Source organism: Clupea harengus, unplaced genomic scaffold (assembly GCF_900700415.2).
Source record: "Clupea harengus unplaced genomic scaffold, Ch_v2.0.2, whole genome shotgun sequence".
NCBI classification, from domain to species: domain Eukaryota; kingdom Metazoa; phylum Chordata; class Actinopteri; order Clupeiformes; family Clupeidae; genus Clupea; species Clupea harengus.
In genome coordinates this window covers 1-25,000 of record NW_024880325.1, presented here as the reverse complement: position 1 = coordinate 25,000, position 25,000 = coordinate 1, and the positions used below count along the sequence as shown (strand labels likewise).

General features: G+C 42.6%; 2 protein-coding genes across 2 annotated transcripts; both read right to left on the bottom strand.

Moving 5' to 3' along the window:
- Positions 1–546: 546 nt before the first annotated feature.
- LOC122131886 (immunoglobulin superfamily member 21-like) lies at positions 547–10,971 on the bottom strand. The gene is made up of 10 exons (XM_042706603.1): positions 9,280–10,971; positions 6,317–6,429; positions 5,728–5,849; positions 5,063–5,181; positions 4,296–4,411; positions 3,477–3,987; positions 3,134–3,234; positions 2,080–2,272; positions 1,680–1,718; positions 547–1,522 (listed from the first exon to the last, which is right to left on the bottom strand). Exons 1-10 carry the CDS (start codon positions 9,347–9,349, stop codon positions 1,449–1,451), a joined length of 1,458 nt encoding a protein of 485 aa, XP_042562537.1. The 5' UTR covers positions 9,350–10,971; the 3' UTR covers positions 547–1,448.
- A 59-nt stretch (positions 10,972–11,030) lies between these two features.
- On the bottom strand, positions 11,031–24,995 carry LOC122131887 (rho guanine nucleotide exchange factor 10-like protein; the record flags this gene model as incomplete). Its single annotated transcript, XM_042706604.1, has 11 exons — positions 11,031–13,140; positions 13,979–14,101; positions 15,007–15,178; positions 16,705–16,847; positions 17,241–17,398; positions 17,714–17,931; positions 18,642–18,728; positions 22,389–22,510; positions 22,850–22,950; positions 24,318–24,445; positions 24,981–24,995. Coding segments are annotated over 11 exons (1,845 nt in total), but the record flags the coding sequence as incomplete, so codon positions are not given.
- Between the last annotated feature and the right edge of the window lie 5 nt (positions 24,996–25,000).

The following is a 25,000-nucleotide window of genomic DNA, read 5'->3' as shown; positions in this document are numbered from 1 at the left end:
AAATGACCAAAACACTTGAAGCCTCTCCGTTTGACTGTCTCAGAAAAGTTTTTTTAAAGGCAACTTTCACGGGGGTGTCCACGCGTCTTTTTTTCAAACACGCTTTCTCTTGATAACACACATGACGCACTCGAAGCAGCTACTCGCTGTGGTTAGAATGAAAGCAATGTCCAGTATACTGCCACAGCCTCCTTGCTCCTAAAATACCGATGCGCTTTATAGCTTTCGCCAGTCTGTCCCCCATTCCCTCTTGTGCGAGCTTTTAAAGCCCATTAATTCTGATTGACAGCTTTAAATGTTTGGGAATATTGCACTGCTGTAGAAATGTCAGCAGTTATTTTCGTCTACGATTTCTCTATCCCCCTAAGCACCGCAGACGGTTGTCACATTTTACAATACTTGAACATGTTACTCATCGACCAATTCCCGTGGCTGTACCAATCTAGGAAATCACCGGCGTCAGATTACCAAAACAATATGGATTCAGTATAGAATTACTCTTATCTCTGCTTCTGGTGAAAAATAATGACACACAACTTTTTTCAATTGGATCTGTATTATTGTGTTTATTCTTCAATTATTTATAGTAATGACAAAAATAAGACTGTTTAAAGTAAACTGATGTTTTAAAGAGGTGGGAAACTGCAGAACAGCTATTCAGCATTTCAGGCTGCGCGAATTCTATAATTCTATCTCTAATTCTCTCTAAAAGAAAATATACAACTCTTTCCACACTCATACATTCAAGCGAATCTGCTACACACCGATCATTTACAGTTTGCTTCAGGTGCCGCAGGACTTCACAAACTTAAGTCTACACTGCCATCTACAGTATGTATGTAAAATAGACATTCTGATCAGACTCAGATGGAGGCGCTGTGTACACCAGTGGCAAATTTCTTCCATTGGATTAAATATAGATAATACACATTTTGTAAAATGTACTGTGGCTGTATTTAAACAAGTGCTGTGCTCAAAAGCAGTACTACTGGACAGATAGGTCCAGCACCACATTACAGTAGGCTACAGTAGGCTAAAGCACAAGGGCTATGGAAGAAAACTCTCAGTGTGCATCAATAACATATTTTAACCAATGACTGACTTTTACGGTCATTGATTTTAACAAAATATACTTGCACAAGTCCCTCATAACAAGCTGTTTTCTGAAAAGTCTGTCAATACCAGTGAAAACAGACAGCCAACCCATGATAATAAGACAAGAAGAAGAGATGGGATATCCTGGTTAGTGACCTCTTTTTCTGAACTTGTTAGCCTCTCCTCTTGTTCTGTGACTTTTAAAGAAAGCTAGAAAAAGAAGACAGAGAAAAAAAGAGTGGTGATCTCTCAGATGATGGCGCTGCCCGCAGGCGGAGGATGAGATGACAGCAGAGCTGATGAGGTAAGAGGAAGAGCGTGACTGTCACTGCTGTCGCCTCCTCCTCGGCCAATCACGTCAGCCCCAGGGCTACGGTAACTAGCAACATCATTAGCGAGCCAAGCCATTTGGCGCAAGAGGCAGCATCTGAAAAAAAGTCAACTTCTTTAAATCATACTTGATGGCATTCCAAATTGCATTTTACTTTTTAATTTCAATGTGTACAATTTTCTGATATGACTGATAAGACAAAAAAAATCTACAATTTCCACAACAAATATGTGAACTTTTTTTAAGTACATACCAGTTAGTTGTTCTATTCCTTTCTTAATTCTTGGGTTCTCTATTAAAACAAAGAGATGGTTAAATCCATAAAAGATCCGGTTGTTAGAGTAGATATTCAGACATCAATTATTGAGAGCTGAGTTTCTAAGGCTATTCTATGATAGCACAAGATTAAATCAGAGCACCTCAAAAGCATACGATACAGCAACCTCATATAGTGTCTTGTAATTGAGATAAAAAAAATAACATAAATTAGCTTGACTACTGCCCCCTTACATTGTCTTCCTCATGACTCTAGATTGACTGATCAATTATTCTAGAATGTTCCTCAGAGAATATACTACGAGCAATGTGTCACTGTATCAATATCCTTTTCCTCTTAGTCCTTCCCTTCTTCGTTGCCATGCACCTGTTCTTACCAAACACTATGAGTCGTAAGTGAGTGTTGGTGGAGCCTAGAGGATTCTGGGCCGTGCAGCGGTACATGGAGCCATTGAGCTCAGCCGTAACCCGCTCAAGCACTAACTCCTTCCCAATCCGCTCCTCACTGCCATCCAGTAGGAGGCCGCCGATCCGTGTCCATGTGAACAGAGGCTCTGGGAAGACCTCGTTCTGTGGGGTTCAAACACAAAGTGTTTTACATGAATCCCAAACATGAAATTATACAGTGCACTTTGAGCAGTGAACTAAAAACACATTCTATTTACAGTAGTAAAGTTAGTATTAGGTATACTTACTGTACTTAGGTATAACAGTCATTGTATTGCATTTGGTCATTTATCAGAAACCCTTTTGCTGAGATAGTTACTGCTACACAGTGCAGTTTTTATTGAATTATTTATTTTTTGTTATGTATGAAGGCTGATTTGAAAAAAGCCATGTAACAGACAAAGTGATTACTATAATGTATTTCACAGAGAACCGTAATGTTGTATAATGCTGTATAATACATATACTTATAATACTAATAAGGAATATTACCAATACTTATTACTTCTACTAACAATATCTACTAATGAATAACATTATCACCAGCAGATGTAAGCCCCAAGCAAAATGCATGTTTGGGAAATATTATTAATATTAAGCATAACTAATTCTAAATGCTGTTTAGCAAACACGGGGAAATGAAAACAGGTTATCCACAGGCAATGGGGGTGTTTGCATTTAGAGATTAAAGTCATGACTTTCATACAGCATTGTAGAATTCCATTCGAATACACTGTGTATTATGCCACATGGTATCAAATCCACATGGTGCTTTGATAAGTCCATAATCCAATTACACCGTTTGATTATTCACTCCAAAATGAAACCATGGCTTCATACCAAACAAAAGATTTTGTATCCAATTTTCCACAACACAAAGATGCTGGTTATTGGTGTGAAATGCTCAGAAACATAAATGTGTATACGCCAAGCCAAAAGGCACAAATCATGTCAATTATATGAATCTCTCAGCTGAAGACTTACCCCTTTGGTGGCTATCTGGAAGCCCTCCACATTCATACGTACAGTGTCTCCTACTTTTGCCTTACTGGGCGTCATGGACAACTTTGGCCCCTTTGGAGCGGCTAAATAGGACAATAACAGAATCACACCTCTGTGAAACATGCTTTTCACCAGTATTAAAGGATGTGTTGGAGGATAGTTAAAGGCTGAGTTACACACAATATATTCTGGGAACAGGTGTATAGTCCAGTTTGAGATACATTTTCTTTCCTGTGCTGGATGTCAAAGATCATGGAGGAATGTTTACAGTCTAACCTTTTAAACCTGTGTCTTTGGGATGACAGTGACTCCGATCTGTACTCACCGAGTGTGACCTCAGCCTGCATGGGCATGGAGAGAGCCGGGTGCTTGACCTCGCAGCTGAACAGTGCGTCGTTGTCCAGCTGGGGGTTGAGGCTCCAGGTCAGCATGGCGTACACCTCCATGGTGCCGTCGCCGCGCTCCACGCGCGAGTGGTTGAAGTAGTACAGCGGGTCTGTGCTCTGCACCCAGCGCGGGAACTCGCGGCTGATCACCGTCTCCGGGATGACCTCCGCGGTGGGGCTCGCCTCCAAGCCCTGGTCCTCTGGCGTGACGCCGCCCCGGGGGCCGTCCATGTCCACGTGCACAGGCCCCCCGTTCTGGTCCAGGAGAGACAGAGACTTCTGGATCTTGGTGTCGTCCAGGTCTCTGCTGATAAGGGGTCTAAGAGCCGTGTCTGAGGATCGGCCTGAAGTAGGGGCTGGACGTGGGCCTGATGCAGGGGCTCGGGCTGCCTGCAGGCCTCTGCTCTCCGGAACCACCTGGATCAACTCACCATCCCTCTTAAAGTACACCTGAGGGGGGAATGGATGAACATCAAATGCTCCTGTTTGGAGCCATTTCACAACCAATCAATGGACTGGGTTTATTTATGACAACATACACTGTATTTTCAGGTTCCAAGGTGAAAAACATATGCTATATGAATCTGTATATGTGCTGTATGTGAACATGGATAATTATGACATCAGGAAGATGCGCTGGGAACGTCAACTGGGGATGTGAACCTCCTGCCATGTCCTTCATGCTAAACTCAGGTTTTCATACAGTGTGCCATAAATAAAACATCGATGCGGAGAGAGTGGATACTTGCTCTAATTACCATGGGTGCAGGCTTTCCGCCTTTCACAATGCACACCAGAGTGAAGTTGTGCGCTTCGTAGCGGTTGAACCGCGCATACGGGTCAGCAGCCACAACTGATATCGATTTGGGAGGTGCTAGAAGAGAGGATTTGAAACAAGTTATACAATTTCAAAAACAAATCATAAACAACCCCCCCACTGTGCCGATAGACAAGTGATCGACCCAACTTTATTATACGGATCTCAGTAAGCAGATGCTCCTCTGCAATCTTTTATTCTTATTAATGTGCACACAGTTGTATCTATAATTCAACAGCTTAAACTAGAGTGCCCAAATCCCTTGCCATCCTCCCCATCAGCTGAGCACAAAAACATTACTGTGGCTCTGGCGCGCACACACACACACGCCTATGCAGTGCAAGATAAATGAGAAAATCTGCATCATATTAGGCTGATACTTTTGGTGATCCATCTTGAGCCTGCTGTAAGCATCACCAAGGTCACAGGTCTAATTGCTTGGGGAGCTCAACTAGAGCTAGTAAGTGGGCATCCACAACACTCTGAGTCACTCAGGATGAAAAATATCTGCTAAATGCAAATTATGGGATGCAAATGTACCAATTACCATATATTCAGCCCTAGCAGATTGAAATACTCCAGCCACCTCCTTAATGCTACTCAAGGAAAGACCATGGTGGTCTAACACATGACACTTGTTTAGGTTCACTGTCCAGAGAAATGTGTTATTGAGTATTGGTGATGAGGGTAAGTATGACATGAACCTACACATTACAATGAGAGTTATGCTTGCTGAGGCTAAGACCACCTTCTCTCTGGATGCTCTGTCATAGATACCCACATGGCACTCATACGGCCCGCTGTCTTCCATTTGGACTTCAGGAAGTCTGAGGCAGAGAGGAGAATCACTACAGTGTTAAATACTAGGAAGTACATTCAGATGTCTATGGTGAAAATCACTACAATGTTAAATACTAGGAAGTACATTCAGATGTCTATGGTGAAAATCACTACAGTGTTGAATACCAGGAAGTACATTCAGATGTCTATGATGAAAATCACTACAGTGTTGAATACCAGGAAGTACATTCAGATGTCTGTGAGGGAAATCACCCTATTATTAAATTATTAAGTGATACAATGTCAGTGACTACATTCAGATGTCTATGATGAAAATCACCATAGTATTAAATGTCAGTAAGTATACTCAGATGTCTATGAGGAAAGTCTCCACAGTATGAAATGCCAGTAAGTATAGTCAGACGTCTATGAGGAAAATCACAATAGAATTAAATGTCAGTAAATACAATCAGATGTCTATGGATGTTTGTTGTCCGTTTTCAATTAATGTTTATGTTACTACAGAAATTGTCCATTGTCCACAGCTCTCAAAAGGCAAATGATCAGCTTGAATAGATGGCTACAACATTTACCTTACAGTTGACTGGTAAACAAGATCTTCTTTTTTACGGGAATCTTCCAAGTGGGAGAAATTGGTATTGTACATGGCATCGTAAGTGAATATCTTCTGTTTGGAGCTGCCACCGTCCAATACCTAGAGGAGAAACAGCAAAAACCTAAATGTAAAAAATACAAACTAAACCTTTATTAAATAATTTCTGTAGGTTTCCACTGATGTGCAGAAATGTTAGGAACCTCATAGATAAAGATAACATGAGTAATTCTCTCCCAACAGCCCAGGGTTTAAATCTCAGTTATTCTAGTTCTGCCAGTTTTAAGATGTTAAATCCAATCCATTTGAATTATGCAGCAACTGAGACTTTCTTCACTAGCAAGTGGGGAGTCTTTTCATACAGTTTTCTGTTAATCCTGAAGATCACTTTGGAGAGTCTCTTTTTTGAGGGGAATTTGTTTTCCTTTCAAGAGAGCAGGTAGATGTACAGAAGAAGATGGCACCACTTCAGTAAAGACCTTTTCAAATAAGTAAACATGATAGCTCAAGCAAACACAGACACAACAATGTCTCATGAATGACAGACGCATAGGCCACGGCATACTCACCCGAAACCATACGATCTCTCGCAAGTTGCCGTCAGTCCTGAAATTGCACTTCAGTGTCACAGTATCTCCCATCACCACAGGTGGCAGGGGCTCAATGGCGACGGTTAAATAGCCTATGAGGAACACTGTGGTGTCAGTCTAAACGTGCAGTTATGCTAACAAATGCAAATGCTAAACTCTTTCATGCTTTGCTTGTTCACAGATGCACATTAAGCCATTTGTGCTGTGCATGAAAATCAAATACAACAGACACGTGTACATCAATAACAGCACATGTTTCACCTACAAAGATGAGGTCTTTTGTTTCAACTATTGATTTTAATTATTAATCACAGGGTAATTATATCAGTTATATGTCAGGAGAGTCATTTCATTCCAAAGAAATTGGATGTAGGCCAAGGGAAGATTGTGCGTGACTAGGACAGCAGAGAGTGGAGCGAACACAACTTGGCCCACAAAACCAATATTTATTCTGAGGAGATAATCATAGCAATAAATGGAATGGAGCTGCAATATCTTTCAGCACAGCAATAAAAGGCAAAGGCATAAGGACCTTTTAAAGCTATTACTGTCTGTGTGTAATGAAAATGTTTGTCCCTGTTCTCCCTGAAATCATAATAATCCAATATTCTGTAGTCATTGAAGGGCATTGACAGAATACTCAGAATATTACATTTCAAAAGCATAGAAACAAATGTATTCAGAGGATGTGATAGCTGTAATTATCATGATTTTACAGTATCTTTTAGAGGTATGATAACTTGTAATGTCATAAAACATCTGAGGATGTGTTCCACTATACGACACTGAAGTACAGAGGCCCTGGATGTGGTTGTCCATCCACCCAATGTGGTGCAAATACAATTGCAAGAAGTGACCGCCAGATCCATGGATAAAATTTAACCTATTCGAGATAACATTTCAGCCACCTCTCCTGGTATTTTCTTGACCTTGTTGAATTTTGTGAATGTGTGTAAAATAACATCATACGGATGTCACTGCAATCCCCCTAGAACAATTGAAATGCAGAGCTGAGACACCAGTGTGGGAAGCAATATAATCTGTCACAAATTCAGTGACCTACAAAATCCCCCCACCTCCTATGGTATTGGTCCTTCGTCTGTGACGTCAGGGCATGGATTATTTTTTTTCCATGTTTTTTCCACCTCCTAATCCCTGAGCTTTTCTTCCATCAGCGAAGTGATTCGACATCATGCTACATAGACAACATGTAAAGGAAATGCCAAAGCTCTCTGTGATAACATTCATTCACATAGAGACGCAAGGCGTGAGAGGTCATCTCCATTAATAGAGAGATTTTCAGAGAAGTGTATAGCTGGTGACACTGCAGTCTAATGACAGGTGATCCATTGGTCAAACATGGCTTCTTGAATGGCAGCGGAGCAGTCAACCACGATGAATAGGTTTAGGCCTGCCACAAAATTCTGTATATTACTTTTCTGTCAGCAGAGTGCAGAGTCATTCCAATAACACATAAATGGTTAATGTGGGCCACAGCTACTCATGATATGACTTGACATCTTTCTTAGAATCTGTAGTGGCTGGAACTGCGATGGTTTTATATATATTTATATTACTCATCCTAAATTCCTAATAATGGTTTTATAGGCTGCTACATCCCTGTGCTGACAATATCAAACAAAGTCATAATGACAATGACAAATTTCATGAAACTTGAGAACAATCTCCAGTGTCCATCCGTGCACCATATAACACCACATCTAATTTCATTCTACAAAATAAGCCAAAATCCATGATAGTGTGTAACACATGTATGACATATATTGTATATAGATACAGTAGTGTAGATCTCCTTATACTGAATGCTGAGTAGATATACATATGTACTACTATATATACATAGGCTATTAATGTAGGCTATATCATGCAATACTGCATGTGGCAGTAATATGACTTTGTCTAAGAGTATCCAGTGATCCAACATTAACAGCTCCTTTTCTATTAAATCTGTCAGACTAGAAGAACAGCTATACCATGAGTAATACAATGCAATGCTTTCCAATGTGTTTGCTTACTCAAGGCAGAGCGTCAGAAGCAACATGGCAACATTAACTCAATTACGTAACTGGGCATGAGGTTCTGTGAGCCTGTGGTCGTCACGCTGCCATGAAAGATTACTCGACTATATAAACGCTAACATCTTATCTCGGTGAAAAGGGTGCAGGCCATATTTAAACATCTCTCTCTCGCTCTCTCTCTGATTGAAACGCTCACTCCCTGTCTGAGAGACTTGCACTATGACATATTGCATCACAGGTCATAGTTTTTACTAAATTACTCTGTAACCACTCTAAGTGATGTAGCATCCTTCCTCATCACCGGCGTTCTGCTGCCAGCAGCTCGCCACACAGAAGACCCTAGTGCTATCTTAGTGAACTGTAATGACCTTTAATTATTTTAGAGTGGAGATTACCCCTTAAATGGGTCAGGGTACAAGATTAGGCGTTTATCTAAAAAATAATCAAACGCCAAAGTCATTATGCCTGCCTAATTGGGGCAAAAAACATTCTTCTGATTGTTAGGAACGGCACCACATCAATCTTACCTGAGTAAGGGTTGCAACTGACCAAAGTGTGAGAACAAATCATCATGTATTAAACATGCCTATATATATATCAAATATGAAACACGGTGACGATATACATTATGAAATAGACACAAAGCGATGCTTTTGCTACAATGGCAAAGGAAAAGACCCTCCTACCAAAATAATGTGATTTCCATTGTTTTTAGGATACATTCAAAAGGCTTCATACACTAACTGTAAGGCTTAGTTTGATGATACTTGTAATGATACGCTGACAAACGTAAAACTACTTGTAGCTCTACAATATGATCCACCCAATGCAACAAGAATCATTTTCATTTGTTGCCAACTTTATGCAGAGTAACTACATAAAGCGCAGATAACTGCGACTTACCCAAGACTAAATCCAACAGATCTGTGCACAAGAAGAAGCACAATAAAACGGCAACGGTCATCTTCGGCATATTTTGTCCAGAACGTCTGAGTCCATCTGTGTTACAGTCTCTCGAAACGAATGTGTGTCACCCACCATGATAATGGCACGAGATCGGGTGGCTGGCCGAAATAATCCATGCTCTTCTTCAGAGCCACGGCAAAGGGTATCCAACTTCACTCCAGACAAACAAACGCCCGTTACTGTGTTTCTTATAGATGCACTCGGAATTACATCATATACGAGGATTAAATCGCCAACAGATTTGAATTAATTCTCTCACCCCTTGCAGGCGCGCACAAGCTCTTATCTCACCGTCGAGCATCAAAGTGCCGCCTGAGGTACAGCAAGTGATCTGCCGCCTGCACGCATGCAGCCTATGCCACGGAGTGAGAGCAAACACGTATATCTACTCAGGTTGTCAACACTGTAATCCTAACGCGTCCACCACCAGCTGTCACATGAGTAGAGAGGGCAACAGGAGAGAAACTTTCCCCTATTTATTGTCTTTCATTTCACTGTAAATATCAGTCCATATCACCAAGCAGAGGTCCTGTATTGTTAAATATATGTATTTTTTATCGATACATCTTTTTGAATGGATTAGGCTCCATTAATGTTTTAGGAAAGCTGTCTTAACTAGCATGAAAATTCCTTCCTTGTCTCATGTTGAGATAAAGCTCTACCAGCCTACCCACAAATGAGATTTCTAAACCAAGGACAATATCTCCTCATTAATTATTTGATCAAATTAAATTCATTAAAATGATCAATTCTTTATCTGTGTGAACCAATTTCCAGATTTGGAAAGACCACATCAGAAATGAGGAACAGGTACATGTTTTAGGATCAAACTTCTCCTGGTGCCCAAAGCATTTGCACCAAAAACACATCTTAAAAAAATACTGTTCTTTTGACTTGTCTTTGGTAGCCTTTGTGTCTTAAAACACTGCCCTTGAAAACTGATGCATTGCAGCGGTTAGTACATTGTGCTAATACAGATCTTACCTCAAGTGAGCCTGATTGTTTTGTGTATTAAAAATGAAATCTCACTTTGTTCCTGATCTCACATATATTACTGGCTAAAGAGGGACACTGTGTTTTTTTCCCCTTGAGCCATCAACTAGATTTTCCAAACGGAATTGTAAAACTTTAATCCAACCTTAATGCTGGATTGAATACCTCTAATACCTTTATGGTCTGTGAAAGCCTGCAACATCTGATCCATCTGTGTGCTTTAGTCTTTGTAATTCTGATACAGTGTGTTAGTTTTGTGTTTTAAACACGAGATGCATGTGTACTTTGAGCCTTGGAGGCAAAGCCTGATTGATGTTTGCACAGTCTACAGCTTTTCACCAAGATATATCCTCTTCTCACAAAAAAGACCCCTCACAACGGATCAGAATCCTCCCCTTTTCTCTTCCCATTGGGTTATCCTTTCAGGGAGTGTCAGTCAGATACTGTACAGCATGTCTAAACACATCTGATCAGAGCTTAGAATCCCTGCTCCGTCTGGTGTGAAAATGCCTTATCTGCATCTCGCTCTAGTCTCTATTATCTATGCAATTACCTGCTTGTACCCTCCATTCTTTGAAATCTGGGCTTAATAGCTAGCTGACAAAAAGGTTGTGAAATCTCTATCCGTGTGGCCTGATGACATGAACATTTGATCCCGGTTATATTTCTTCCATTGACACGAACAGGCCTCGGAGTTCTGATGAAATTGCTTTATTTTTATGGAAAGTGACAAAGTGTAAAATAAGTACCCAAACAAATAAGTACCTAAGCATTTCCCTCTTTAACATTCCTTTCTTTCACATTATAGACTGGGTAATGAGACCCTTGCAACTGGACACGTATAGCCCGACAATGTTAAGAGGAATAACAAGATAAGATAAATATAAGATTTTTCTTAAACATCCCTTTTTCATATATTCTCCATTCATTGTCTTTCAATTAAGAGCAGCCAATTTCTGCTTCAGGTGCCTTAGTCTCCAAAGACAACCCCATTGGGACACCTTCAATTTATACGTCGAAGGTCCTTTCTAGAAACTTTGTACAGATTTTCAGGAACTTTTTATTGCAAGAAACAGGGTCGATTTGTTTTAGTTCTCACTCTAGTATGCATTATAGTGTGTCTAAACTGGAGTGTATAAGTTCTCACTGACAGATCACTTCAGATTGGTCAAGCTACAAAACAAAACCACCATTTTATAATTTATAACATTTATAATAAAGTGAGTGGAAGCAAAATTGCAAAAATAAAGGAAACAGAACATAGAAAGTAGAAAGTAAGCCTTACTTATTCAGTGCATATTCCAGGGATGAAATTAGGACAAAGCTTCACTTGGAACAAAACAATGTATTTTGTTGCAATCAGCTGGCTAATAAACAAGGCATTTATCACAGCACTCTTCAAAGTAGAACAGGGACTTCACAAGAAATGGAACCACAGAGGCTCAGACAGATCAACCAATTGACTCTCAGCTGCTTGGACAAGTCATCGATTAGTCATTACACCGATTACATGGTTTTCACTGTTGGGTGGGAAAGCAACACACTAATGTGTTTGAAACTTGTGTTGGAAACTTGTTTTTCCCATGCCAAATAGCTCAGGAAACATTTTGTTTCTCAAAATCTTCGGAGCATGGAAGAGTGGAGTATAAGAGAGTATGGCATATTTGGAGGAGTTCTCTGTCTTTTGCAGACTACTTCATACTGTTGAACCATTCCCACCTCAGCTTACCGAAGGATAATGGCTGATCACCTGGCCAGCATCGCAGTGTTTCCTGCAAACTGTGACACAGGAACTGCCCAAGCGGTGGGACACACGGTCTGACAGAGTAGCGTTAGCACTGAAGCACCCACCTTCACACTGAAGTACCTTCCGTACTCTAAGACTTCACCATGAAATGATGAACAGACCTCTCTTCAACCCGGTAGGAATATTAAACACTACACCAAGACAAAATGAATATCATCCATGCTACATTCAAATTGCACCTCATGATCCCTTTAGCCTTATGTTATGACACATCTCTACCACAGATCCTCCACATGTAAACTCACTGAACCTGAGGAAGGAGGTTTGGATATTAAACACATAATAATTCCTCAGACACAATCAGTACAGCCTTGACAAGGCGGTTACATTCTCCTGACATATCATGGACAGGATATGCCTACACTTAGCTCCAGGCGAAACTCTCCTGTCAGCCAGATGTTCAGTGGAAGAGTCAGAGGCTCAGACAGTGAGCGGGAGCTGCCAGACCATGAGTGTGCTCTCGTGTGGAGATGCCCCCGAGGAGCCACAGTCTGCCAAGCCGGCCCCGTTGAGCCGACGGAAGCCCCTGCCCCCGGAGACCACTGCAGCTGAGGCGACCCGCTCCTTCTGAAAGCCCTCTCTCAGCACGGTGCGTCCGCGCACCCAGATCTCCGGGTCGTCGCTCAGCTCGTAGATGGAGCCGTCCTCGGGGCCATGCTCAGACCAATCCTGGAGGAAGGGGGCGGGGGAGGCGGTGGGGCCCCCGGGCTCGGCCGACAGTAGCTTGCCCGGGAGCTGGGAGGTGGAGCGCAGGCGGTACTGAAGCAGCACCCCCTTGGGCCTCCTCTCAGGCTGAGGGGAGCCACTGGCCTGCTGGAGGGACTCTGGTGAGGTGCTCCTCTTCTTCTCCTCCCTTGCTGCTGCCGATGGGTCACTGGCTGAGTCCAGCCTGTCGCTAACAGAGTCCCGTTTCAGCAAGTCCGGGGATAACATGCTTGAAGTGGCCACCAGGAAGTCCACAGGACCACTGTGAGCATTCAGAGAGGTCATGGCCTTACCTGGAAGAACTCAAAATAAACTAGTAAATACTAGAGGTGGGAGAAAGAAATCGATACAGTGTAGTCTTGTGATCGACAGTGTAGCCTTGGTACAATATTATATTGATACAGCAGCAACAAGTTTCGATGTTTATTTAATATTATGATTTAAATTTTATTTTGGTATATACGTCTACTCTGATAACATTGCTTCTGAAGTCCACAAGATGATGTATGACCTTGTTCTTCTCTTCCTCACAATAGGAAAGGAAGTCAAAGTCAAGAACATATTGACAGCACCAAGATGGCTGCAGAGGCTCCCAGTATACAAAACATTATATATGGGAGAAATATATCATGATGTATCATAGCATCGAATACTTGCTATATCGTAAAATGTAAAGAATCGTAAAAAAGAAAATCTTGTAACATTTGAATGATGTCAGTCTGTGGGCATCGCAGATGTTTTGACCTCAAAAGGTCAGAAAGCCAAATAGTGTTTTGCAAAAAAACGCCAAATAACATATGAAGGATGTCAGTGTAAAAAAGACTCAATAAAGGGTATGCATATGCAAAGCAAAGCAAAGCATATGTCTTGGAAGCTATTCCACTAACGATGTGGATTGGAACAAGATATCAGTTTTTTTTTTATCGACCAGTTTTATCGACAAGTCCCTTACTTGATATGATATGTTGTTCGCTTGTTTAATAAGAAATGTGTTTTACTTATGAGTTTTCTGTTTTAATTTATGGCAATATTTCTTTCATCATCTTCCAGATAATTCTTTACTTATCTTTACTTTTCTGTACAGCCCAATGTATATTTTCTACTCTATTTGTAAAAGTTTTCTCATCTCACCAGTTATTTTGGGAATGCCCTCCAATTTTGGAACTGGGAACGTGACGATGATGCCCTGGGCAGTTCCGACCCACAGCAACCCCTGACAGATGAGTAAGCTGGTGACACAGATCGCCTTCTGACCTGCTGAATGAAAACGGATCACTAAGATATTTGGCAACAGTAAAGAGTTTTGGTCTAAATGTAACGAGCTAAAGGCATGCAGAAACCTTGCACACGCCACCATGACTGCTTAATGTGACCCAGACCACAGAACTGCATAGCGCAAAGCAGGAATGACAGGAGTTGTGTTTATATCATATATCATTCAAATTCATCTGAACATAATATCAAAACTCGTTGCCTCAATCCTCACAAAGTGACAGTTTGTTGCATTGCATTGGTTGAGAGTGAATGCAAGTGAAGGAAAGAGATTGAGCCAACAAGCTAGCAGGCAACTTCTACTTTAATAGAGTTTATCTGCAGATAAGATCAGACCTCCAAAACAGCAGGACACCTGACCTCTTCCACTACAACAGATAGAAAAACGGAGACATTTCCACCAGAGAGCTGGAGGATGAGCTCACATCCCTGCCCCTTTCAACATCCCCCTACATCACCTGGCCTTGATCTCCCTCCCAAACCCTCATGTTCAACTTCAGACTGGAACATTTGGATTTCGACTCTGCTCTCAACCCCAAACGTAACCAAGTGAAGACAAACCGCACACAAAGCGCAAACTTGACTGGGGAGAAAAAATATGGAAATATGAAGGACACTCATTCATTTGTGTGATGACATTCATGCGAAGGTCACAAGGGGTACATTTGGTGAGTAATGAAAACATGTCTTTCAGTTTATTCAATATGAGTATGATGATTTCATTTACCCTTGGGAGTTTTAAAGGACTCTGCCTCTGCAGAATGTGATGGCACCTCCTCCACAGTGGCATAGACCAGAATAAGCAGAATATTTCGGGAGCTGATTCTAGTTTCAGATTGTGGGCTACATCTGTTCCAACCAGATGGGCTGAAAACAACAAGACTTGCCTGGATCCAGGTAGGCTGGCCGCGTTGACACGTTGATTTCCTGGAGGTGCTCCAGCGTCTCTGTGTGGAACAGGCGCAGAGATGAGCCCTCGGAGAAGGCCATCCACACTCCGCCTCCAGCACGTACCATGTGTGTCACGCTCACCGCAGGGTCCGGGTGAGCTTCAACACTCTGAGGAGACAAACACAGAGGAGAGGAGAGGAGAGGAGAGGAGGAGTGGGGAGACGAGAGGAAAGTACAGATAAAGAAGAGGAGATAAAAGATCAGATGGGGGAAGAGAGGAAAGGAGTTGAGGGGAGAACAGTGGAGAGGAAAGGAGGAAAGTGAAAGACAGAAGAGGAGAAGAAGAGAGGAGATGACAAAAGAGGCGAGGACAGGATGGAGGAGTGAGAGAGAGGAGTAGAACATCAGTGAATGCATGTGAAAGGCTTTGTGTTTACAATCCAGCAGATCAGACCATGGTGAGGCGCTGGCCCCATTTTACGTTCACAAAGGGCTGTGATTACACTGCCAGGCAAGGCAGTCGCAACACTTCCAAATTCTGAGCCCAGATAAGTCTAGCAACGCAGCCATTGCCACATAATTCTGAGACTTTCCACTCGAAAGGATGTTTGTGTCTCTGGATGTAGTTAAAATGCATACTTTCAAGGCTGCTAAAGGCCTTTACTTCAAGCAGATCCAGCATGTTTTGGCATCATCACTTTCAATGCGTCAGCTGTACCTACAGGCTAAAAAGAAAACCAAGGAATAGGTGTTTTTCAAACGAAGGCGTAAACATCCTTAGATCACCATTCCGCTCATAAATTAGAACGCAGTGAGGGGAGGAGTAGGGGTTCCCAGCAGCTTGAGAAATCACCAACAGATATGAAACACAGAGCCAAAAAAATAAGCCTGAAACAGCACTCTGCATTCAACAATGAGTGCAAAACATTAAGAGATGACCGTCATTTATCTCCAAGCGCTACACACCCGCCTGTCCTCGAGTGGCCCCACAGCGCTCTTCCTCTTCCAATTTCCAGAGATTTATAATGAAGAAAGCCAAATTTATTTCTGCTATTAAGCATTGCACAGGGAAGAAGGGTGGGAGGGGGGGGGGGGGGAAGGCAGTTTGGGGAAGTGGAGGGGGGAGGGGTTCTTGCCTCGCGGCAAAATGGAGAGGTTGGCTCAGCTGTCAGAAGTGATCAAAGGGTACCAAGCTAACATGCTGTTTGGCTTCGACGGGGAAGATACCTTTTATGTGCTCGCTCGAGCTTTTTCTGTCATACTGCTGCTCGCGTGAGGAAAGGGCAAAGAGTATCAAAAACAACACTGTGCTGCGAAAAAACGAATAACTAATGAAATAAATAAATGAATAAACGGATGCAAGAGCTTTATCCATCGCAGGTGTGTGTAACCTGCGCACACACTCATGAGGACTCTCTGGGGACCATGACAGAAGTGTGTGCATGAAATCAGCTGCTGCAAATAAGCTGCAGCTAAAGTATTTGAGATAAAACGTTTCCTTGATGTGTGGTGGCCGGTCTTTGCCCCTAAATTACCAATTAATTGGATTTGGCAGCTCCCACTGTGAGACTTCATAGGCTCATCCTTGTTTTTTTGTTTGTTTGTTTGTTTTTGTTTTGCCTCGGTTAGCATATTTAGCTAATACAGTGTTGTCTCTCTCCACACTAGAGTGTAACATGGCTGGACCGACGTACTTGCGTGTGAAGGGTGGAGCCCTCGATCACCGTGATTTGGTTGGCACAGCAGGCCCAGACGGAGGCCTCCACTCCCAGCAGGGTCTTCACGGCAGCCGGGCCAACTGTCACCTGCCGGCTGGAGGTCGGGTCCCAAAGGCCATCTGCAAACACAGCCAGCAAACAATGCAGCCGCTTACATAACTCAGACACGAACGAACTGAAGGACACAGTGTACAGAAGAATGCCTGATGCAATGTTTCAGACACTTGTTTGCGATTTAATCTGTAGCAACTGAATTATTAATGCTTTTTAAACATCACGGATGGGCAGTAGATTAGAACAGAATAGAACATATTATTGATTACATCACACTGAGAAAAATGAGACCACATTTTTGACAGGATATTTATAATATGGCATAGAGGCAATTTCTCATTGAGAGAAAATAATTCAGTATTTACACCTCTGGGAATATTTACCAGTAATCCTCTACAAATAATCCAACAACATCCTCATGTTTTAAGTGATCTTAGATGACCATTAAGAAGTCTTACCTTCACCCCTCCGGTTATACACCATCACATCGCCATTCGTCAGCCCAGCAAACAGGAAGTTGGCAGAATGTTGCAGGCACAGAACTGGAATACCTTCAGGGTTCTGGAAGGTCTGCAGGCACTGGGTGGCAGTGTCCACACTACCATAAACTAGAATGCTGAAAAAGAAAGGTACCCCTTTGTGAGAAACACAATATCACATATCACATAGCATATTGTGGATGCACTTCTTCCTGAGCACACGTACTGACCTAGATAGCGAATGAGTCAGGGTTGGGTCTGGATTTGAGCTAACCTGCAGTCAAACCAGATCAGCTCCTCTTTCAAAGCAAATCTAATGCATTTTCTGTTCCTTATAAACTGCTGTACATGAACAAAGCATTTATGTAGATCCTATATGCTATGCAGACCTGTTTTGCCGATTGTCATTCATGCTCCACGCACGCGGGCACTCCCATCGGGCTCATACTCACCTCCCATCGCTTAACCCTACACAGATGGTGTTGCCTATTTTAGCCAGGCCCTCCGCGTCCCCTCCGTCCTCCTCGGAGTCTCCGCGCTCCGGCCTGGTCACGTACTCCAGGCACAGCGCCGGCGCTCCCACTGGGAAGGACTTGACCAAGCGCGGCGTGGCTCGGTTCAGGGAGAAGATATCCACCTGCCCGCGGGAGTCGGCCTCCCTGCTGCCCACCTACGCAGGGAACGAGAGAGGAGAGGAGGCATGAGAGAGGGGTGGGGGTGGAGGCGGAAGTCTGAGGAGTTCTTCTCACTAAAAACACCCTGGGAGAGTTCAAGGAGTGAGGGTGCCTGCCAACAAGAGGGTGCAAAAATATAGCTACGAGCATAAACTATTCATGACCGAGTCTTTTTGATGTTCAGTTCTTGATATATACAGTATGTCTGAAGACTTCAGAATGGCTTTAAAGAAGCCATGGCTTTCACCCTCTCTTCCCATATCTCAAAATGTTCTACAAATAATTTAAATCTTAGATCTGGTAAGATCAAATTTTCACCTCAAACTTCAAAATAGTCGAAGCTTTTATGCTCTTTTAGATTAGGAAAAAATCTTAAAGCCGTAGGTCTGGGGAACTAGCTAAATAAAATATATTGCAGGTCAAACTGACGTTCTACTGCTCGGAGAACTTTAACGGGTAAATTATACATATACATATTCCTCAATCACTTTCGGTCTAGAGAGATCACGGCTCATTGAACATTTAAAAGTTCCGTGCTTTTAAAGTAAACTTGGGTCAGTCGACTCCTCGCTCCCCTCCTCTCTGGGTTCAAACTGGGTACTGAACATAACACACAACAACGACACGAGCACAGAGATGCATATGCAGCAGAGCTCAACATAAAACAGAGGTGTGTGAGTTTGAGGTCCAATGGGAAGACGCTTACCCACAGGTAGCCCTGAGGCAGGGAGGTACTGGCGGCTGAGAAGCCAAGCAGAGCACACTGGACTGGGTTGTGAAGAGCGGTCTCCAGCTGAACACAGAAAAAGAGACATGAATGATGAATTAAGCCACGCTCGTTCACCAGGAGGTTACAACGCGGGTCAGACAAGTTTACATGCAATGAAAGGTAGTAGTGTAGAAAGCATCTTGTGAAATACGGCAAACTTCTGAAACTTTGACGCGAACTTCAGGCGCAAATAAGTTTGTTTGCAGTGAAAGGCAGCATCGAAGATTAAGTGTTGATTTAGTTCTGATATTAGACTCTTATTTCATAATGTTTAATTAACACATTTAAAATATTCAAAAGTCATAGTGTGGTGTGTAAAGCAAAGACCGTGGGATTAAGTCCAGTTTTTCCTCTGGATTACAACTGACTACTTTAATGAGTGCCTTGGTTTCACACACTTACTTTACATCCCTTTTTCAGAAAGGATGCTTGAATGGAATCGGAACAACATTACTTTTTATACTGTAGACATGCGTAGAAGTAGAATGTGCATGAAACGCTCTTTGGCTCTTTGGTCTTTGATGAAAGAGGAGGTTTGTTTCCCACTGACACAGAGGGGGGCATCAGAAATACATTCTGACTGCCGTTACAAAGCCTCAGAGGAAGACAAAATGATGGCAGGTTGACTTTTTCAGAAGGGCATTTTTCATGGTCAAGCAGCGAACGTCATAAAAGCTTGTTCATGACACATGAGGCGCAAGCCCAAATGTCAGCCTAGTTACTCTGACAGCTCATACAAGGAGCCGCCTGAAATCTGCCCTAGCTCTTACCATTTCAGATATGGGTGAAATAAGTCCATGGACCTCAGATTTGAGTTATACACAGGAAATGTTGTTAAAATCCTTGTGCTATTGGTTGGGGACTTCCCACAGTGCCAAACCTCTTACTGTCACCTTCAAGTACTAATACCCTACATCCTAGCCTAAGTATTTTAACACAACAGGGAGCACTACAACCATCATCCCAATACTTAACAATGCTTAACAACAACAATAAGAAAGATTCCTTTGTGAGTATTTCACTGGGGTTGACAAGTAGGCACCTTCCTTCGTCAGTGTTTGGTTGAATTCGGCCCACGACTCCTACAGAAGGCTTAACAGTGGTATCTGGCATCCCAGACCCACCCCCCTTCATACTCGTGATGGATTAGGACACATGTCAATACCAGATACACCTCAAGATACAGTATATATCTCAAGCACCGCTGAGACACCGTTAGTTCCCTCACTTCCACTACCAATTCTGCACCCTCTAGCTACTTCCTTTCAAAGGTTTCCTCAATCGCATCTTTAAAGGGAATCGTTACCTCTCATAGAAGTCACAACAATACGTTATGGAACTTGAAGTTGCCTTCTGGCCTCAGCCAGCTACCTCCAGCCGCGTGCTTTGCTCCATGTGTCAGTCCTGTTTGTAGGCACCTAGTGTAGGCACCTTCTGCCCCTCGCACACAAAAGAAAATCTCCTTTCACTGTCATTAATCGGCAATGACAATGAAAACTCATTTGTTCTCAAACAAACACTGAAACCAATTATTTAAAAACCTGATTATGTCTCCACATGTAGCAGCCCTAGGTCAAGCAAGTTTTACAACCAGACAGAATACATTTTTAATGAGCCCATACACAGCTTGCAAATTCAACTTCCCGTCTTCCACTGACTGAGGTTGTGCAGAGTTGGTAGGACATCATCAGTGGCTCCAATAATAATTTGAATGCGGTTAGCATTCATAGCTCACAATCGTCTCCATCTGATCTTCCTCTTCTTAGCATTATGCCAGTTGCAACAGTATGCCATTATGCATCCATTGCCCTTGCTTTGCTTGAGAAGCCGCTGCTGCCGCTCTTCTTGTTAACGAACAAAGCTGGTTACCGAGAAAAACACCCTATTAGAGTGTTGGTTGATATTCTAATTAAATTCTATCGGTCTGGCGCTTAAAACCATGCTACAGACTAATTGTCAGAGACAATAGACCATTATGCAACATGTTGTGTAATTACTGGTAAATACAGGGACAACAGGGAAGTCTTTTTTGTAGGTGAATAAATCTGTTTTAGAGAAACGTAGACAAGGATTGCGGGGGGGGCGCTGTGCAATCTGCATAAAACACAGAAATGTACAACCCACAGAGGATATTTTGGGGGAGATGTTAGTCTTTTTAAAGTGGAATATCCATTAAAACCATGCCTGTTATTCTCCAGCCAGCCCCATTTCCCCCTGGCGTCTCGCAGACATAAGGAAGCTTTTTTAATATGTACATAACTCAGCGCTTTGGAAATACTCATTTCCTTATCTTTTGTCAGGCGAGCCATTTTCTTTTCAAAATGTAGCCGGGGACACATTCAGCTCTGAATAATTGTGATGTCTGATCGGCTGTTTTACTTGACTATGATTTACAGTTGTCGTCATATCGTCTAACAGCTCATTTTTTTTGTGCGTGTCTGCTGAACTTCTTACTGTGCAGCATTTCATCATTATGCAGTGTGTGGAGATGAAAGACTAAATTAAACAAGTGGAAAGGGCCTCGGTGTCAGACATATTTTGTCCCTTGGGGGATTTTTTTTGCAGGATACCCTAGATAAACATCTGCCTGTTCTTTCTCTCTTTCTCTCTCTCTCTCTCTCTCTCTCTGTCTGTCTGTCTGTGTCTATCACTCTCTCACCAGTTGCAGTTTGTTTCCTTTCATATCGTTCATCAACAGAAAATGTGATTCTTTTGAAGAATGGGAAATCTTTAGTACGTTGGGATGGGTGTGGGGGTTAGATGGGGAAGGTGTGTGTGTGTGTGTGTGTGTGTGTGTGTGTGTGTGTGTGTGTGTGTGTGTGTGTGTGTGTGTGTGTGTGTGTGTGTGTGTGTGTGTGTGTGTGTGTGTGTGTGTGTGTGTGTGTGTGTGAGTGGGGAGGATTAGTGTGGTGAGCTCCGCTCAGAGGGTTAAGGTCCCCAAATCAGCACTGATCAAATACATCTCATGCTGAAAATCCCCATGGCCTTAAGAAGGGTTATAGCAATGCAGGGGCCATCATTCACTGCTTGAGCGCTCAGCGCACCTCCAAGCGTCTCCACTCACGCGTCTCCTCCCTGAAGTCCAAGCCAAGTCCGAGCCAGGTGCCCTCCACACTCTGGTCCCCTCAGGGGCTTTAAAGCTCATTTTCATCCCTAAGTAGCTCCCATTCCACCACCTTCCATTTAATCTACCCTGCTGATGATATATATTGGCTCTCATATAGTTTAGTTTAGCCTGCAAGCCAGCCGATAAAGATATTGGGCAGGATATTGGTTGAAAGGACAGAATTAGGAGAGGGAAAGGTAATTTCATAAAATGCAGCAGAAACAGAACTTTCTTGGATTCCAACCTGCTTGGAGTTAATACACTTTCTTTATAACAGTTATTTAAATGGCCTGGGGTATCATTCTATTATGAGTGTAAAGTTTAATTCTAGTATATTTCCATTGGTGATGTTTGTCTTTCATAAGCTGTGGATACTTGAAAGTGGAAGGTTTTTGTGGACGCCACATCGATTCAAAGTGAGAACTCTGAGCACATTTTGTTTCATGGTCTGTTTTTACAATTAGATTTTAAATTGGAATGAAACTCTAAAATGCCAGGTCATTCTCCTTCCTCAGATATTAGTATAATATCTCTTACTTATTCCAAAACCATGAAAAGTACCCGTTGGAATATCTGACCTTCAAGTCTTTAGACTTTATGGTGAATGCTGGCATTCGACAGGCGAGCAGCGGGCACCAGAACGGAGGTTTGGTTTTATTATCGTCATCTGCAAACACCCACCCGGGCATGTTCTCCTCTCCTACACAAACAGAGATTGCAGTGAGTCAGATTCGGTCACATACCTCAGACAGAAAAACAGGACTGTGAAAAGGTGGAGAGGCACAAAGCAAAGACCAGAACTGACACCACAAAAGAAATGAAAAGATCTTTCTCCACTTTTCTCCACTTTCCATTATCAAGGGATGATTTTTTTTGCACAGAACATTCCCATTGATCAAATAATTATCTTTTCAATAAAAACAAACAAACAAAGAAATCCACAACTGTTAGCTGTAACTGCAAAACAAATATACTAGTTCCTATCATGGAAATGTTTAAATGAGTAACTATCAATGTATATGTGGCTCTGTCTACGTACTTTGTGCAATCTTGGCCAGGTGCAGGCGGTTGACCCAAGAGATTTTGCTGAGTGAATTTGGAGTGTTGAACACCACCATGAAACTGACTGGACGCCCAGACCTAGACACACACACACACACACACACACACACACACACACACACACACACACATACAAGCAGAGAAAGAGAGACACAAATCCAATTTCAGCCTTTTTGTAGATGTAAGATAAATCCAATTGGAGTATTGTTGTAGATGTACGTCACATATATATACTATATTTATATACAATTCTAGAATGTCTCGACCAGTGGACTCATCTGACCCGCTGTTTATATTCTACAGGTCACTAAGCATTCCATTCTGCACACTGAAGAATTCAATCACAGCTGAAAAGGAACACTATGCCACGCTATGATCTATAGACAACATCAGGCTCAAAGATTTAACAGGAATCTCATGTTTCAGCTGACCTGAGACCAGCTCATCCAACAACCACAACAATGCCAAAGAGTCCAAGCATAGCCCACAGGCTGTTCTGTTAGCCGCAGCGTGAGTAAATCCAGACACCACCCCCTCTTTTACAATTTTTGCTCATCCATTCAAAAGGATGAACACGTAACAGCCACCCACAGCACTATATGATTCTGGCTCATGGCTCTCTACTAAAACCATAGTGATGTTCCAACCATGGTTTGGATTCACACAAACAGCATAATAACATTACTCTCAGTAGGTCTTTCACCTCCTGCTTCATGGACTGGGCTTGACACTGAGAGAAAACAACCCAGAGTGTGAACTGATGGTGGCCCTCCACTATTGAAGGTGTACTGACCAACTGCATCTCGACGTGGTACTCCGGTTGCACTGCGGCAGACAAGCGAGCCCTCCAAAGGGTCATCAACACAGCTCAAAAAATCAATGGCTGCTCACTGCCCTGCCTGGATATCATTTCCCGCTCCCATTACCTCGACAGGGCCAATAACATCATGAAAGACTCCTCTCGCCCAGGCCACCACCTGTTTACTATCCTGCCCTCGGGCACACGGTACAGGCCTTCCAGAGCAAGGACCACGCGTCTAAAGGACAGTTTTTTCCCGACTCCCTCATAACACTGAATACAAACATGCACTAAACGAGGAATTTCATTGTGCAATATTACTGCACTAATCACTTTATTCAAGTCGATTCAAGTCACTGATTAGTGACACACATATCAGTCACCTTACACATGTGCATAAACTAAATGTTATTGTATTTATTGTAAAGCACCTCAGGGAAGTATTTTTGTTTAGCTATTTGTACTTTTTTTTAGCTACTTGTACTATCGTTGTGTTATATGTTGTCCCTCGTCGCACAAACAGGAGCAGCGCTCCAAATTTAGTTGTACGCAAATACAATGACAATAAAGGCTTTTCTATTCTATTCTATTGGGAGTATCTCCAGATGGCTGGGACAAAAACAGCTTGTTTTTGGGCATGACTCACTTGTCTGGTTTGCCTGGCACCATCAGTCGCAGGCGGCATTTGTTGGCACACTGGATCTGTTCCTCCTTGATGCGGATGAGTCTCTGGAGAGCCAGACACCAGTCTTGTCCCACGGTGGTGTTCAGGTTCTGTGCTCAGGAAAGAGCTGGGTTTCACTTCACTATTAACTATTGCATTATCTCTTAACGATCACCCACACTGGGGCATGTACTGCCCAGGTTCTCTATTCTGCATGTGGTGTCCATGCAGTTGGAAGGAGTAGAACACACATGAGTGACGTTCATGTGTGTACAGACGTTCCTACTTTGCATGGGACCTCGATGGCCCAGTTAGAAGCTGATTTTACAGTTCTGGAAGACCCATCTCCTGTGAAGAGTCAGTATCTATTGTACATGGACAGTATGTAGAGTCTCTTACTTGGCTGTATGTCTTAATGCATCAGTGAACACATGAATGCATGAATGAATAGGTGGATGGATAGTTGGATGAATGGATGAATGGATGGGTCAGTGGATAAATGAATGAATGAATTAATTAATGGATGGATGAATGAGAGATAATGGATTTTAAGCCTCTAAACCTGGACTTTAACAGTTCCCATTTAGAAAGGGAGCTGGTACTTAATGGGGAACTGTATGAGTAATGTATGTTGTCATAGCTCACCTGGTATTCTCCTTGTAGTG

Coding starts and splice junctions, on each gene's coding strand:
- LOC122131886 (XM_042706603.1), bottom strand. CDS start 9,349: ATGCCGAAGATGACCGTTGCCGTTTTATTGTGCTTCTTCTTGTGCACA. Junction 2,273..3,133: donor TCCAGATAGCCACCAAAGGG/GTAAGTCTTCAG, acceptor TGAACCCCACAG/AACGAGGTCTTCCCAGAGCC. Junction 1,719..2,079: donor CTTACGACTCATAGTGTTTG/GTAAGAACAGGT, acceptor TTGTTTTAATAG/AGAACCCAAGAATTAAGAAA.